Raw genomic sequence first — 17913 nt, forward strand, 5'->3', positions numbered from 1 at the left:
TGAAGGTTTAGAAAAGAAGTGTCTTGTTTTCTAGCAAGTTAATTTTAATTCTGACACATCCCAAGAAATTGCAACCATCTGCTCAAGTCAAGTTTCCCATTCTCTCTACAGAAGTGCAACTGCACTAGGACAACTTAGCTACCGGCCAGGGATGAGCGACTCTGAGCACGGCCCGGCCACGGGCGACGAGGATGGCGGGGAACCCGAGGAGGAAGAGGAAGAGGAAGAGGAGGAAGCCGCTGCCGGAGATGGAGACCCGGCGCAGGGGAGCCGGAAAGCCCGGGGTGGCCGCAAGGCCCGGGGTAGGCCGCGGCTAACGGAGTCCGACCGAGCCCAGCGCCGCCTCGAGTCCCGGAAGAAATACGACATGCGGCGCGTCTACCTGGGCGAGTCCCACGGCCCGTGGTCGAACCTGAGGCAACGCAGCGGCTGGAGTGACGCCAAGCTGGCCGCGTACTTGCTGGGACTGGAACGGGAGCAGCGGGCCGGGCACCGAGGGAAACTCTGGGAGCAGCTGCCGTACGAGCCGCAACGGAAGAAGAGAAGGCGGCGGAACGTGAACTGCCTGAAGAACGTCGTCATCTGGTACGAAGACCACAAAAACCGCTGCCCCTACGAGCCCCACCTCTCTGAGCTGGACCCCACCTTTGAGATGTACACGACGGCCGTGTGGCAGTGCGAAGCGGGCCACCGCTATTTCCAGGACTTGCACTCGCCTCTCAAGCCGCTCAGCGACTCCGAGAACGAGGGCGGCCATGCCGGAAGCTGCGGGAATTCCGACGAGAGCTCTAGTTCGGAGGCCGAAGAGCGGTCAGAGGGCCAGACGCAGCGGCGGCCGACAGAAAATAAGGAGGGCGAGAGCGCAAGTGGCCTCATCACTCGGGACGGCATCCACATTCCGTTTGAGCACCATATTGAGAACCTGGCGTCAGAGCAGGGGCCTGGCGTGTGCCCACCCCTCGGCGGCCCACAGACCATGGAAACTGTGGTGTGCGTTCCGGTGCCGGTGCAGATGAGTTCGGGCCACGGGACTCTCTTTGACAACGTGACGCCAGAGACGCTTAGTGAGGTGGTGGCCAGCTGCCCCGTTCAAGGTGTGGCGCAGGGCTCACAGGTGATCATCATCGCCGGGCCTGGCTATGATGCCCTCACAGCTGAGGGCATCCAGCTGAACGTCACCAGCACGGGCGCAGAGGAGCTGCCCTGCGCCATGATTGAGGGCGTGGCGGCGGCCTATGCCCAGACGGAGCCTGGGACCGGACAGCCCAGTAGCATGGAGAGTGTGGAATACATTGAAACCAAACGAGAAAACGAGGAGCTTTTTGAGCTCAAAAAGGAGGAGCCACAGCCCCCGGCGGAAATAAGGGCGCCCTGTGACCCAGAGCCAGACCCTGAGAGTGTGGGGCTGGAAGCAGAGGAGGAGACCGAGGGCATCAACATGTCCTCCATCATCTACGAGATTCCAAAGGAGCCCGAGAAGAGGAGGAGGAGCAAAAGGGGCCGGGTGATGGACGCCGACGGCATGCTGGAGATGTTCCACTGCCCCTATGAAGGGTGCACCCAGGTCTATGTAGCACTTAGCAGTTTCCAGAACCACGTTAACCTCGTCCACCGGAAGGGGAAGACGAAGGTGTGTCCCCACCCAGGTTGTGGCAAGAAGTTCTATCTCTCCAACCACCTCCGGAGACACATGATCATCCACTCCGGAGTCCGCGAATTCACCTGCGAGACCTGCGGGAAATCCTTCAAGCGCAAGAACCACCTGGAAGTCCACCGCCGGACGCACACAGGGGAGACGCCGCTCCAGTGCGAGATCTGCGGTTACCAGTGCCGGCAGCGAGCGTCTCTCAACTGGCACATGAAGAAACACACCTCGGAGGCCCAGTACAACTTCACCTGCGAGCACTGCGGAAAGCGCTTTGAGAAACTGGACAGCGTCAAGTTCCACAAGCTAAAGAGCCACCCGGATCTCAAAGCTGCCTGATCCAGACCTTATTTATTTATTATTGCCCCATTATAGGTTCCCAGCCAATGGAGGGCACTTCTTTGCACATTCACAGCTGGAGATGTGATGTGTGTTACCTGCAGCAGAGAACTGCATCCCATAATCCACGGGTAGGCAAACTAAGGCCCGGGGGCCGGATGTGGCCCAATCGCCATCTCAATCCGGCCCGCGGATGGTCCAGGAATCAGCGTGTTTTTACGTGTGCTTTTATTTAAAATGCATCTCTGGGTTATTTGTGGGGCCTGCCTGGTGTTTTTACATGAGTAGAACGTGTGCTTTGATTTCAAATGCATCTCTGGGTTATTTGTGGGGCATAGAAATTCGTTCATTTTTTTTTTTCCAAAGTATAGTCCGGCCCACCACAGGGTCTGAGGGACGGTGGACCGGCCCACGGCTGAAAAAGCTTGCTGGCCCCTGAGTGTGGCGTTCATCAGCTTTTTTTAAGAGCAGATGGTGACAGACTTCAAGTTTTTGTTCTGTTGTGCAGGTGTTCTCAGGTATCGGGGTGGAGCGGTGGGGAATTGTTCAAAACAGCATCAGATCTGGAGACTGTGCTGCTACAGCTCTCCACAAGAGGGGAAATGATGCTATATTAATAGACAAGAAGAATCTTAGCCAATTAAACTACCAGTACATTGGTACCTCGGGTTACATACGCTTCAGGTTACATATGCTTCAGCTTACAGACTCCGCTAACCCAGAAATAGTACCTTAGGTTAAGAACTTTGCTTCAGGATGAGAACAGAAATCGTGCTTCGGCGGCAGCGGGAGGCCCCATTAACTAAAGTGGTGTCTCAGGTTAAAAACAGTTTCAGGTTAAGAACGGACCTCCGGAACGAATTAAGCACCGTATTTTTCGTTCCATAAGGCGCACCAGACTATAAGACGCACCTAGTTTTTGGAGGAGGAAAACAAGAAAAAAAATATTCTGAATCTCAGAAGCCAGAACAACAAGAGGGATCACTGCGCAGCGAAAGCAGCGATCCCTCTTGCTGTTCTGGCTTCTGGGATAGCTGTGCAGCCTGCATTCACTCCATAAGACGCACACACATTTCCCCTTACTTTTTAGGAGGGAAAAAACAAATCTTATAGAGCAAAAAATACGGTATGTAACCAGAGGTACCACTGTACTTTGTTTGCTGCTAAACAGCACCTTTCTTGTCTGGCAATTTGATGCTTGGGTCTGAGGTAGGAGGGTCCAATTGCCTACCACTACAGTGGTACCTCAGGTTACAGATGCTTCAGCTTACAGACTCCGCTAACCCAGAAGTAGTACCTCGGGTTAAGAACTTTGCTTCAGGATGAGAACAGAAATTATGCTCCGGCGGCACGTTGGCAGCATGAGGCCCCATTAGCTAAAGTAGTGCTTCAGGTTAAGAACAGTTTCAAGTTAAGAACAGAACGAATTAAGTTCTTAACCCGAGGTACCACTGTACTTACAGAGAGGCTGACTTCAGTGGGAAAACTATATCGGATTCACATGACGGGTTTGTATCTATTGACTACAATACAAGATGACTCTTTGGCTGAGGGGTGGGGGGTGGGGAGTGCAAATATAGCCTTGGAGTGACCTCTGTACAAAAGTAGGCAATGTTACAAAGCTAGAAGAAACTCAAGAGTGATAACGAACAGTACGAGAAAATAATAATTATTGGGACCCTCGATCAGGGAGGAACAGGAAGTTACCACTGAAATTATGATGTGATGAAATTCATGGATCTTTTGAAAGCTCTGTATCTTTTTGATTTTGCGCCTATGATTTGTACTTACCATAAAAACTCAATAAACATTAAAAAAAGAGACTACAATATAAGATGGCTCTTTGGCTGGAAAACGAAGAACTGCAAATACTAACTGGTTGCTTTTAACAATTTAAACACATTGGTTTGCAATTACATGGCTATCTGGAACAGAACCCTTAATCATCTAAACAACTAGAGGCGTCCCACAATACAGGGACACAGCACACACCTGGGTTGAAGGGAGACTTTATCGATTATTTTGAGTTGATTAATTTAACTGGAATAACCTCCCACATAAACATGTTTGGTTTCAAGGGAGTAGGGCTGGGTGCTAGGAATTAAAAACTCCGGCAGTTATTGTTTCTGGTGTCCTGAGGCTCCTGTACTTTTACAGCTTATTGGAATAGCATGGAAATAAAGTTTACTTGAAGTTTTCAATGGCTGCAGATTTTAAAAGCCAGGACTTTACTATTTCCCAGTGTGACCACTTCACAGCTGTCCATGGAGGCGCAGGTCAATTCTGTGTCCAGGGCGGTTGTCTACCAGCTCCATCTGGTACACAGGATGAGACCCTCCCTGCCCGCAGACTGTCTTGCCAGAGTGGTGCATGCTCTGGTTATCTTCCGCTTGGACTACTGCCATGCACTCTACATGGGGCTACCTTTGAAGCTGACCTGGAAACTGCAACTAATCCAGAACGTGGCAGCTAGACTGGTGACTGGGAGCGGCCGCTGAGACCACATAACACTGGTCCTGAAAGACCTACATTGGCTCCCAGTACGTTTCCGAGCACAATTCAAAGAGTTGGTGCTGACCTTTAAAGCCCTAAACGGCCTCGGTCCAGTATACCCGAAGGAGCGTCTTCACCCCCACCATTCTGCCCGGACACGGGTCCATCTCCCGAGGGCCTTCTGGTGGTTCCCTCATTGCGAGAAGTGAGGTTACAGGAAACCAGGCAGAGGGCCTTCTTGGTGGTGGCGCCCGCCCTGTGGAACGCCCTCCCACCAGATGTCAAGGAAATAAACAACTCCCTGACTTTTAGAAGACATCTGAAGGCAGCCCTGTTTAGGGAAGCTTTTAATGTTTAATAGCTTTTAATATTTGATGAATTATTGTATTTTTATATTTTGCTGGAAGCCACCCAGAGTGGCTGGGAAAACCCAATCAGATGGGTGGGGTATAAATAAATTATTATTTCCTCCCCCCCTTTCCCCCCTATTATGTTTTTACTGTAATTTTATTGGTGTCAGCCGCCCTTAGCCCGGCTCTGGCTGGGGAGGGCAGGGTATAAATAAAAATTATTATTATTGTTATTATTATTAGAACAGCTGACTAGCAGTTTCATTTAAGCAACAGGAATAAGCACAACTGAGTTTATGGAGGACATAATTGTTAACTAAATGATTAAAAAAACACCACCACCAGTGGTGTTCTTCTTAAACTGACTCTCCTGACTGTTCCCTGCTTAAATTCTAGCGAGCGGCATCCCTGCCAAAATCGCGGCCGCCGTTGATGTGAACACAGTGGCCAATGAGGTTTACATTCACAACTTTCCCGCCACCCCACTGTGGCCTAAGACGATCGAGGTGAGTAGTCGGGACGATGCAAAAATAATTCCCTTGCCAATTTGGAGTTCTGATCTCAGTCCAGGTTGAACTGACAGGTCAGGGTGAGTAAGAAAGCAAACTGGGTGTTTCCACCAAAGCCACAGGGACCCGTGTTGCTGGTAACTTGGAGGCTGGATTACTGTAAAGCCGTCTTATGTGGGTCTGCCCTTGAACCCAGATCAGACATTGCAGTTGGTACATTATGTTGCAGATAGGGTTCTCGCAGGGCCGGATTCAGGTTTGATGCGGCCCTCAGCTCCTGAAGGTAATGGGGCCCTTTCTATGGCCAGCTGTCCTTTGTCAACAACAAATTGTTGCCGTTTTTTGTGTTGAATATATGCTAATTTATGGACCTAATAGGTATCTCAAGCCATTTGAACATGCAGAATGTAGGCACCCTATATATAGAAAGGAGCAAACCTGTGATATTTTAGGGAGCAGGCTAGCAGGTGGGGCCCTTTACTTACATCATAGGAGCCTGCACAACACAAATAGTAAAATAATAATAATAATAATAATAATAATAATAATAATAATAATAATAATAATAATTTATTTATATCCTGCCCTCCCCAGCTGAAGCCAGGCTCAGAGCAAACAAAACACTGTTGCTGTATGTAGGTTTTATTTTAATTTATTTTTTTATCTTATATTTTGGAAATGTACATCCAGTCCCCCCCTTTTATTTTTTGGGGGGGCCCCAAGAGAGTGGGGCCCTGAGTTATAGCTTGTTCAGCTTATATATAAATCCAGCACTGGATGGCCTATTGTGAACACAGATCACTCGCCCTTAAAGAACTGTGTTCACCGCTGGTTCAGTCCCCGTATGGGACAGCTTAGCTGCATATTCCTGCATTTCAGCGGATTGGACTGGATAATCTCCAGGGTCCCTTCCAAGTCTACAATTCTATTGACTCTATGACTGCCTAGCGCCTTTGTTTGAGCATCGACAACTCTCTTAAAAATGCAGTGTTTGCTTCTTGAAGCCGTTTAAATTTTGACAAAGTTTTGAAAGGTTTCTAATCTATTTTTATTTTTTATTTTTGTAAGCTTCCACTATTCATCTCGTTGGAATAACTTTGGAGCTGTTCCTACTGTTCTCTTAAAGGGATTAGCTAATAAAATTCTGGGCTATGCACAGTCCTACTGGCCCTTTGACGTGACTTAACCGCAACTGCAAAGAACATCGTCTGTGTATTAGAGAATGGCTATCCTTATGACAAAACACCTGGATTTAGCAGCGTTACTTTTATAAACTAAAGCGGCAACATGCAAAATGGAATGTGAACACATCCTATTTTAACACAGAAGGAAAGAATGAAAGCCCTTTGTGGCTTAGGGCCCTCGTATTTATGGGACTGCCTCTCCTGGTCTGCCCCGCAGAGGACCTTAAGGTCCATGAATAACCATAGTTTAGAGGTCCCGGGCCCTAAGGAAGTCAGACTATCCTCCACCAGGGCCAGGGCCTTCTCAGTGGTGGCTCCGACCTAGTGGAATGCTCTGTCCCATGAGACCAGGGCCCTGCAGGATTTAACCACCTTCCGTCGTGCCTGTAAGACAGAGCTATTCCGCCCGGCTTTCAATTTGAACTTAGCCTGATCTTTTATTCCCCTTCCTTCCCTCCCCTCCCCTTTTTATGAAGATTACCCGCTCTGGGATCCCACAGCTAATTCTCCTCTGGTCTCCTCGTTGGCCCAAATAGGACTAATTTAGCCAGCTAGCCCTGGTGATCATCTAATGTTTATTGGATGGATTTCCCCCCTAAATTGATTTTTAATTCTGAATTTATTGTTATTCATGTTTTATACTGTATTTTATGCTGTTTTTTGTTGCATCAATTGTTTTAAATTTGCTGTTAACTGCCCTGAGCCCGGTTTTCTGAACCGGGAAGGGCGGGGTATAAATAAAAAATTATTATTATTATTATTATCTTATTCATAACGTAAAATGCCTAATTGATTTATTTATTTAGGGAATATCCCTGAAGGACTTTGACAGGTTGTCTTTCGATATGATCTTGATGAGCCCTCCTTGTCAACCCTTTACGAGGTGCGTGTTTCAAATTCCCCGTTTCTGTTTAAAGGGAGAGGAAAACGTGTGCTGATGTGGATCTTACGGTATTAAATGCTTCCTTCCAGAAGGGATATCGGATAGCTTGACTTTTTTTTCATTTAAGGTTTTTTTTTTTAATGAAGTACAATAGTACAAAAATTAATGACATTTAATAAAGTAAAGAAACAAAAAACAATACTCTTAGATGTACATTGCACCAGGCTACATAATAAAACCTTTAGATATATATGGTGGCGTACAAATTTAATAAATAAATATTAATAAATTTAATTAATAAATGTTAAGTTTTACTTGCAGTCGACCCACTGAGAGTAATCTCTCTAAGTTAGGCATGTCTGTTAATTCCAATGGGTCTACCTTGAATGGGGCTTCCACACCAAACTCTTATTTGTGTGAAATGTAAGATGGAATAAATTCTCTAGTCAGAACTCAGAGCTCCATGCAAGAAAGTTGAGTCACGTTTGCCAATAGCTTTGATTCTCTTCTCTTCCTTGTCTGTAGAATCGGCCGACAGGGCGATGTTTCGGACCCCAGGACCCGGAGCTTTCTCTATATTCTGGATATTCTTCCAAGGTAATCAGCTCAAAAGTGGCTTTCCTTAAGGCGATTTCCCTTCTCTAGATTTTCTGAAATACACACAGAAGTACTGCTCTGTAAGCAAACCGTTTTGTGCAACCTCTCCAGTCTAGTTTGGGTGGGTAATGTTACCTGGAAGTCTGCAAACACACTTCTAATCTTCCTTGGCCAAGCATGTCTGAGTAGAAGAAGAAGAGAAGAGTTTGGATTTGATATCCCGCTTTATCACTCCCCTAAGGAGTCTCAAAGCGGCTAACATTCTCCTTTCCCTTCCTCCCCCGCAACAAACACTCTGTGAGGTGAGTGGGGCTAAGAGACTTCAGAGAAGTGTGACTAGCCCAAGGTCACCCAGCAGCTGCATGTGGAGGAGCGGGGAATCGAACCCGGTTCACCAGATTACGAGTCCACCGCTCTTAACCACTACACCACACCGGCTCTCAAACTGGCTTGCAGTAATGCTGCAAGCTCTCAAATACACAGGATCAATATTCAGATTCCACTAGCTCTTGTGTTACTGAAATAACGATCACATGCTTTCTCTGCCTGGGGCCCCTGATCCTAGAAATGCTGAATTTTTATATTTTTATTTTATTATTATTATTATTTGGTCATCTTTTGAGAGAAATGGGCTGCCACACGGTTCAGATGTCAAATGCAGAAGGCATCTTAGTTTAATGGAAGTTTTGATCCAGTGGCGTAGCGTGGGTTGTCAGCACCCGGGGCAAGGCAAGTAATTTGCACCCCCTAACCCGTGGATTTGCGCCCCCTAACCCATGGATTTGCGCCCCCTAACTCTAACCCCCAGATGTTGCGCCCAGTGCGGCCGGCCCCCCCTGCACCCCCCACGCTACGCCACTGTTTTGATCCAAACCGTATCATTTTATTAACTATCCTTTATAAACAAATTCTTTTGCAGACTAGCCAAGCTACCCAGATATTTACTTTTGGAAAACGTCAAAGGCTTTGAAACATCCTCTGCCAGGTATGGTGAAATATACTCAGTTGCAACGTGATTTCATGCTCTTTGTTCAGCTTGTAAACAGTGAATGAATTTCCCTCCAAACCTTAGGCTTTTATACACATTATTTACACAACGGGTCCCGTCTGATTGGCTGATTCTGCTTCCCTGCTGGAGCCTGATTGGGCTGCTCTCGCAGGCCAATCAGGTTGTTGCATTCTAGGATCCTATCTACCTATTGTTCTTTTTTTATAATAATTTTTATTAAGTTTTCCATTTAACAATCCAATCATATCACATTAATAATTCCAAATTATACCAATACATATTATGTAGTCCGAATATTTTGCCAAATTTTAAATTTTGTTGGGGGTTCCCATGTTTCGAGCTCAGTAAGGGTCCAATCATCTCATATTTCTGCTGCTTTTGATGTTCACAAATCCCATCTTCCAGCCTTCTTGTTGTTATCACTTTTCATCTTAATAACCTCTGAGTTGTTTTCGCAGGTGAGTTAAACCAAACATTGTTATTTTTCTGTGTGAACTTTGTAAGGCTCTCCTTAAATCACCACACGCTGATCCAACAGTCCTGCTCGAGCGGCAGGCACCATTTTAGTCTGTTCCGATGTAATAAAGTCTAAGCGTCTGCTCATTAATCTTCCCAGACCAGTTGCACCATAAATCAGTCTTTCCAGTGAAGGTTTTGCCAACTCAAACACACAATCCAAACATAATAACAAAGCAATGGCTCACCTCTCCCTCTGACTATCTATTTCTCAACTTAGTCTGTCTCATCATGGCAGATCCCGATTAAGGACTGTGTCACCAGAGAGCCTTTCATTTTCTTTCCGTATCTTCCAAAAAGCAAAGCCTTTAATTAATAGTTTCATTTCCACACAGTTTATTCCACACAGTAATTTTCCATTCTCACTTGCTGTCAGTTGTGCGACGGTTCTTCTAGGGGAGGGGTTGTTAGGCAGTATCATAAATAAAAAAAGAAGGGGCTTGCCCCCCCCCCTTTCCGTTCCGTTTCAACATACCGACATAGCTGTGAATCTTGGAGGTCATCTTCTGTTCAGTCCATTCCCATCACTCTTGACTTCTCAGTGGCTGGCTTAATTAGCAGCTAAAATACCCTTTCCTTGGCTCGAAACATATGCATTTACAGTGGTGCCCCGCAAGACGAATGCCTCGCAAGACAGAAAACTCGCTAGACGAAAGAGTTTTCCATTTTGGAGGTGCTTCGCAAAACGAATTTCCTATGGGCTTGCTTCACAAGACGACAATGTCTTGCGAGTTCCTGCTGGTTTTTTTCCTTCCCCCCCCTTTTTCTAAGCCGCTAAGCCGCTTATCAGCTGATCCGATCAGCAGATAAGCCGCTAAAAGCCGCTAATAGCGCTAATCCGCTAATCTGTCAATGGGCTTGCTTCACAAGACGAAAAAACCGCTAGACGAAGAGAATCACAGAACGGATTCTTTTCGTCTTGCGAGGCACCACTGTACTTTTAAAATCCAATTGTTAATATTAAGTAATGCAACTAGTGTCGCTCTTAGAAGCAGCGTCAGGGAGATCCAAAGCTCACTCGAGGGCTTTCCGCCCAGTGCCCCCACCCCCTGCTTCTTTCGAACTCAGGGGTGATATATGGGCAACCACGGACGAGGCTGCATCTTCCCATCCCCTGGGAAGAATCCGGGAGGCTGATGTACTCCCATAATCAGCCCCTAAATAACCTCGTGTGAGCCGGAGAGATGGTATTGTCGGCCATCTTCCAAGGCGCCCCTAGCGGCCCCCCATCTACCTATTGTTCTAGGATCCAAGCTCAGTACATAACATTTGGTGGAATTACTTATTTTCTTCTTTGCTGGAGGGGTGGGGGAGAATCACAGAAATGACGCAAAAGGTCTCTTTAGGCTGGGAAATGCTGTTTCCGGGGGGGGGGGGAATTTGACATCGAAAATATAATATCTACATTGGAAGGAGGCTTTTGGTGACCATCTAAGTCCGGGTGACTCAGCGCAACAGTTTGCTAGCAGAAAATATACATAGCACAACACCTGAGGCATTTAACTTGTCATAGTCCAATTCATAGTTTTTTAATATGTATGTATGTATTGTATTGCCAGAGATGAACTCATACGAACACTAGAGAAGTGTGGATTTACATATCAAGAATTTCTCTTGTCTCCAACTTGCGTGAGTAATGTCATAACCAAAAACTAATCCAACTCTGAAAGTTCCTGTGTAGATCTACGCTTTTTGTGTGTGAAAAATGTGATTGGGTAGTCAGTCTTTTTACGTAGTGTTACTGCGGAGTCAGAAATGATTATTGATCCTCTTTTTAAATAAAATGACCAGCTATATTCGCTTCTTTATAAAATTGTGCTTGCTGTCTCTGTTTCCCTGTTGGAGAATCCATCAAGTGTTATGCTAAAGAAAGCCAGTTTGCAGTCCATCAATCTGCCCTTTTGAAGTTGAATTTCTCCCATTGTCTATTTGTTAGTAAAGGTAAAGGGACCCCTGACCATTAGGTCCAGTCGCAGACGACTCTGGGGTTGCGGCGCTCATCTTGCTTTACTGGCCAAGGGAGCCGGCGTACAGCTTCCGGGTCATGCGGTCAGCATGACTAAGCCGCTTCTGGCGAACCAGAGCAGCGCACGGAAACGCCGTTTACCTTCCCGCTGTGAAGCATGTGAACGTAAGCAGGTACTCGCTTGGTGTTAAATAAGGATCAGGCAGTCGCAGCAATGGAGAATAAGAAGGTGAAGTTTATTGCCAGGCAGTAAGGACCCAGTAGGGAATCTCTTCCAAAAGGAACTGGGACCCCGATTGACAGAAATCCAGAGGTCTTTATACCTGAGCAGATCACAGCAAATCATAGATCATGAGACAACCATGAGGGACTCACGATATTGTCAGCGAAAATTAGCCAATTAGCAAGCTTCTTGCCACGCTACCAGCTCCTGGTCAAGCACTGGTCAAGCACGGAGTTCCAGTTCTGCTTTCCGCTGCTTGCAGTGACGCTCTGTCTAACCTCTCCCCTAGTTATGACAGGACAGGGAGTTTTGGAGATTTTGTGGTTTTGCTCTTCCTGTTCTGTGGATTAATTTAGCCTGTATCTGAGGGGATTTTGCACCAGTATCTCTGATTCACGTCTTCCCCTTGTCCAGGGCACACGGATGTTTCTAGGGGAAAGGTCGGCTCCTAATTTTGCTGTTTCAAGCAGTATGCAGTTAGCTAAGGCACAGCTTCCCTTTGATTTAAAATGGATTTTAAAATACTGTAAGCCCTGATTATGTGTGAGCATATATGACTATATTGATTACTGAAGCTGATTATATGGATAGCATAGGGGTAGCCCTTCTTCCTTGCCTCAGCTGGAGCAGTACCTATTTATCTACTTGCACTGGTGTGCTTTTGAACTGCTAGGTTGGCAGGAGCAGGGACCGAGCAACGGGAGCTCACCCCGCCGCGGGGATTCGAACCGCTGACCTTCTGATCGGCAAGCCTAAGGCTCTGCGGTTTAACCCACAGCACCACCCACGTCCCTCAGGAAATTGATACTTTGGAGCATATTTTCTTTTCTTGTTTACCCATAGCTGTCAACCTTTCCCTTTTTTAAAGGGAAATTCCCTTATTCCGAATAGGATTCCTCGCAAGAAAAGGGCAAAGTTGATAGCTATGCATTTACCTTCCTGGTTCCCTGTAACTTGGCTTCTTGCAATGAGGGAACTGCCAGAAGGCCCTTGGAGCTGGACCTCAGTGTCCTGGCAGAACGATGGAGGTGGAGACGCTCCTTCAGGTATACAGGACCGAGGCCGTTTAGGGCTTTAAAGGTCAGCACCAACACTTTGAATTGTGCTCGGAAACGTACTGGGAGCCAATGTAGGTCTTTCAAGGCCAGTGTTATGTGGTCTCGGCGGCCGCTCCCAGTCACCAGTGTAGCTGCCGCGTTCTGGTTTAGTTGTAGTTTCCGGGTCACCTTCAAAGGTAGCCGCACGTAGAGCGCATTGCAGTAGTCCAAGCGGGAGATACGAAAAAACATAATAGAACATTGAAAAGCTTCCCTTTACAGGGCTGCCTTCCCTCTGCCTGGTTCCCTGTCGCTTCACTTCTCGCAGTGAGGGAACCGCCAGAAGACCCCCCCCCCCTGTTTAGGACAGTGTTATTGTTTTGTTATAATAAAACCTGGCATTTTGATAACTTGGCTGTTCTGCATGCTGTGGGCCTCGGTTACTTATTGCAGTCTTTTCCTTGCAGCTTGGCATCCCAAACTCAAGACTAAGGTATTTCCTGATCGCAAGGCTTCAGTCGGAGCCTTTTCCTTTTCAAGACCCTGGTAAGGTGAGGCTGTAGCCTTCTTAAGACTTTACCGACTGGTGGGGTCTGTATTGCTCCCGGACGGGAGGAAGGAAGTCAAATGACACCGAGGTTGATTCAGATAAAGAGTTTATTCTGCTCTCCGAATAGCAGAAGGCACTTGCGTGGTCAGTTCACAGCAAGTCCAAAGAAATGAGAAATTTCATGCAGTATATATATCCTCCAGGCACCCTCTTCTCCCTTCCCCAGGAATCCAGCCACGTCAGCTTATACACGCAGGTTGACATCACACATGTACCTGCTCCAGTACTCTTAACCATAAAAGGGTGTTCCCCTTCCTGTATTCCTTATCTTGGGGTAAGAAGGTCTCCTGGCGCTGTTCCCGGACTAGGTCTGTACGTCAGAGTGTGGTCAGGATGTAAGATAAGACCCAGACACGCCATCCCTGCTCCACTGGAACAGCCAAAGCCATCCATTGTCGTCACGGACTGATAAAGGAGAGCGCTTTGAGCACTTGTTTATACAGCTGGGTTTTGGCTCAAGAGAAGGAAAAATGCGGATTTTGGGGCCCGTTCCAGACTGACTACACAGGTTTTTAGATTTGGGAAACCCATTCCTTCAAGGCTGTTTTCTCTGTTCTTCGCAATACCACAGCTTAGCTCGGCACAGTAGCCAAAGACAGGGAGGCATAAACCTGCTGTGATCTCCTCTCTGGGAGCCAGTGTGGGAATGTTCAGGGAGGCAGAGAGAGGATATATTGTTTAATGATATTCTTCCTAACTTGCGTTAGCAAGTTCTATGTCTTAGCAGAGTTTAAACATCCCCCTTTAAATGCACAGCGGTTTGCTTGTTGCAGTTTCGTCTGAACCTCTCTCTTTATAAGATTCCTGGCAAGATCCCTTCTTGTCCCTCTTAAAAAGAATATACATGACAATCTTATTAAAGCGAATATAAGTTCCTTTTTAACCAGTCCTTTGGCTGACCTGATCAACATCCCATTCGCTTTAAAAATCGCTCAGAATTGGAAATCAGAGATCTTCCCGACAAAGAAAGATTGGCGGATTGTTGATGGAGTACAGCCAAGATGGATTGACAGGGCAGATAAGAGATCAAATGAAACAAAAATTCAAAAATGATTGGAATATATTTAAACAGTATCTGAAAGTCCATTATGGAGAATTAAATTGTTTTGACTGGTTTAGAATAACTCCTGTAAGGAAAAAATTTAAATTATAGAGGGAAAGTAGGTTTTCAAATATATAGATACATCATGATGGGTATTCAACTAAAATAATAATAATGGAGGACCCAAGTAAGAAGGGGAGGGGAATCAAGTGCAAATGGAATACAAATGAATTAAATGATTGAGTACATATTTTTGTTTTCTTTATTATGTTTTAGAATCACATGCTTAGTAACGGGAAAGTTGAGATGTTACAAAGTGATTTCATGGATGTTTGTCAAAAGAAACTAAGAAAGATGAATTGCAAAAATAAAAATAAAAAAGATCAAATAATTTGGAGTAGTTCAGCAACGACAGTCAGACAGACAGTGGGTTTTTACTTAAACCCAGAAGAGATAAAACTTCCTTAATTTGCTTGAACGTTTCTGTTTCATGTTCAGATACTGACAGATTTCCCAAGCCAGGAGCCAGCGAGTTTGGAGACGTCCAGAGTTCCTGCAGCCTCGGCCGAGCACAGCTCCCCAAAGGCTGCAAAAGATCTAGGCTCTGGTTATGACAATGATGGCAAACAACGCCCACAGGACTTCCTTTTCAAGCTTGAAACAGGTTTCCAAACCTTTTTTTTGTAAATTCACTATTAGAAACTGTACCTTTGAGTCCTCAATCCTTTATTACTGCGCTTTGCTTTTCCTAGGTCAAGCTAGGATTATAATACTTCAGAATTTTGTTCTACCCCCTATTTTTGAATTTTGGTCATTTAAAGTTTATGATTTTTCTATTTCGATTTCTGGGAATGGAGTTGAGAGATGACCTAACCTGGGGAGAAAACAGCAAAGACCTGATGAAGAGAGCACAGCAGAAGTTATATTTTCTGAGAATCCTCTGGAAAAACAATCTCTCAAAGGACCTGTTGATGGCATTTTACCATTGCACTGTGGAGAGTGTATTAACTTATGGTCTGTGTGTGTGGTTTGGGAGCTGCACAGTCAGGGAAAAAACAATGCTGTCCAGGGTTGTAAAGACTGCAGAGAGAATAATTGGGCGCACTCTTCCCACCTTAAATCAAATCTATGCTTCCAGGTCTCATAAGAAAGCTGCAGAGATAGCGCAGGATAGTGCGCACCCCGGAAATGATCTCTTTCAGCTTCTGCCTTCTGGAAGAAGGTACAGGGTTATAAAGACTAGGACCAGCCGCCTGAGAAACAGTTTCTGCGCAAATGTAATTCTGGTTCTAAACGCAGCATAAGGGGTCTCTATAGTATAGTGTATTTTAAAATGGGGTTTCAGAGTTTTTTAGGGGTTTTTGAATGTTTTATGTAGTTTTATGTAGTTTTGTAGTAGTTTTATGTAGTTTTTCAATTTCATTGTTCTGCATGGGACAATGACAATAAAGATATCGTATATCTCATTTCATTCTGAGGAAAGTGAAATGAGGTTTGTAGCTGGCATCCCTTTAAGGCTTTGTCCAATTTTAGGTTTTCTCATTTTTTCCCTTCAGCTTTTTGATTTTTTTATTATTTAGTTTATTTCCACAAGATAATATTTCTAGTTGATTACTTCTCGGTTCAGGGATTTTCACGGTATTTCATTTGTTTTGTGCAACTGAAACAGCGGAACAGCTGGAAAGGAAACAGCAAGCCGACAGGGACCTCTCTGTGCAAATGCTAAAAGTGTATCTCCAAGATGGCGACGGAGAAGAAATGAGTCAATTCTTCTTGCCCGCAAAGTCCTTACTGCGTTACGCTTTCCTTCTAGACATCGTCACCCCCTCTTGCAGAAGATCTACGTGTTTCACAAAAGGGTAAGTGTCTCTTGAAAGTACGAGTTGGTGCAGCTTCCCAAGTTTGGGTCTCCAGCTGTTTTTGGACTACAACTCCCATCGTCCCCAGCTAGCAGGACCAGCGGTCAGGGATGATGGGAACTGTAGTCCCAAAACAGCTGGAGACCCAAGTTTGGGAAGCACGGAGTTGGGGAATATTTTCAGAATATTAAAGGTTTTGATCTTTATGAATTAAATCATTTAATATTGTCTTCAATCTGTTGGCCAAGATGTCCGCAAAAAGTTTATAGTCATTGTTTAACAATGATATCGGTCTGAAATTTTTAACTCTCTGATGGTCCGTATCTTGTTTGGGGATCAACGTTATGTAAGCCTCCTTCCAGGAGTTTGGTATTTTCCCTTTTCCTTGTAAAATAGCATTCATTACTTCCCCTGGAACCGGTACTAGCTGCTCACCAAGTGATTTATAATACTTAGAGGTTAACCCATCCAGTCCTGGGGCTTTACCTTGTTTCATCTTCTTTATTGACTTTTGGATTTCTTGATTGGTTATTGGGGCGTTTAATTGTTCTCTTTCCTCCAACGATATCTGTTTTCCTTTGTAAATTTCCAGATATCTTTCTATCTTTTTTATATCTTCTTTTTCTTTCCTGTAAAGTTCCTTATAGAATCCTTGAAAGGCTCTTCTTATTTCTTTTGGATCTTCCGTCAAGCTGTTTCCCCTATCCTGATTTTATTAATTAAATTTTGACTTTGACGTTTTCTCAGCTGCCACGCCAGAAGCTTCCCAGTTTTATTTGCCGATTCAAAGATTTTTTGTCTCATTAACTTTACTTTCCATTCCACTTCTTGATTCACCAACATGGAATACTGAGTTTGTAGCATTTTGATAGTCTGTTTAATTTGTTCATCTTTAGGTTTTATTATCAATTTTTTCTCATTTTCCATGAGTTGAAGCAGAATTTCTTCTTTTTTTCTTTCTCTTTCTTTCTTTTTATGGCTATTTTGCTGGATTAGGAAGCCTCTCATGACAGACTTACTCGCGTCCCATACAGTGTCCGGACTGGTTTCTTTATGTAAATTCCATTCAAAATAATCCTTAATTGTCTCTTTTGCTTTCGCTACTATTTTTGGGTTCTCAAATAAAGTGTCATTCATTCTCCATATAAATGAGGATTGTTCTCTACCTTTTAGTTCCAGATAAATCGAATTGTGGTCCGATAGAGTTCGTGGAGTGATCTCAATTTTATTTACTCTGGAAACAAGTTCTTTAGAGACCCAAACATAGTCTATCTGACTCGAGCTTTGGTGAGGTTCCGAGAAAAAGGTGAACTGTTTTGTAATTGGGTGTTTCTACCTCCAGGTATCTATTAAGCCAAAGTTTTCAACCAATTCAAAAAAAAAAATTTGGGGGAGTTTACCCTCATTTATATTTTTTCTCTTTGACAATCTATCCATTTCTGGCCTGACAACCCCATTACAGTCCTCCATCAGAATTATTTTCTGATCTATAAATTCCATCAATCTTTCCTCTAATTTTCCAAAAAATTCAGCTTTATTTCCATTAGGGGCATATATTCCCACAAGAATTATCTTCTCACCCTGTAATGAAATTTGCACCACAATCACTCTCCCCTCATCATCTTTGGAAATCAGTTTAGGATCTAATCTC

The 17913-nt window shown here is 44.9% G+C and overlaps 1 protein-coding gene across 2 annotated transcripts in view; it reads left to right on the forward strand.

Moving 5' to 3' along the window:
- LOC308569582 (zinc finger protein 653-like) overlaps positions 1-17913 on the forward strand; it is a 99033-nt gene that overhangs the window by 5811 nt on the left and 75309 nt on the right. The window contains exon 2 of one of the 2 annotated variants that reach the window (XR_014000754.1): positions 112-4281. Coding sequence is in view for 1 of the 2 variants with exons in the window: in XM_081163685.1 (XP_081019811.1) it covers positions 152-1984 (1833 nt within the window). In the remaining variant the exon portion in view is untranslated. Of the gene's footprint in view, positions 1-111; positions 4600-17913 lie in introns of those variants that run through there. The other variant, XM_081163685.1, reaches the window with a different exon arrangement.

Source organism: Podarcis bocagei (genome assembly GCF_964188305.1).
Source record: "Podarcis bocagei genome assembly, chromosome: 12".
Taxonomy (NCBI): Eukaryota; Metazoa; Chordata; class Lepidosauria; order Squamata; family Lacertidae; genus Podarcis; species Podarcis bocagei.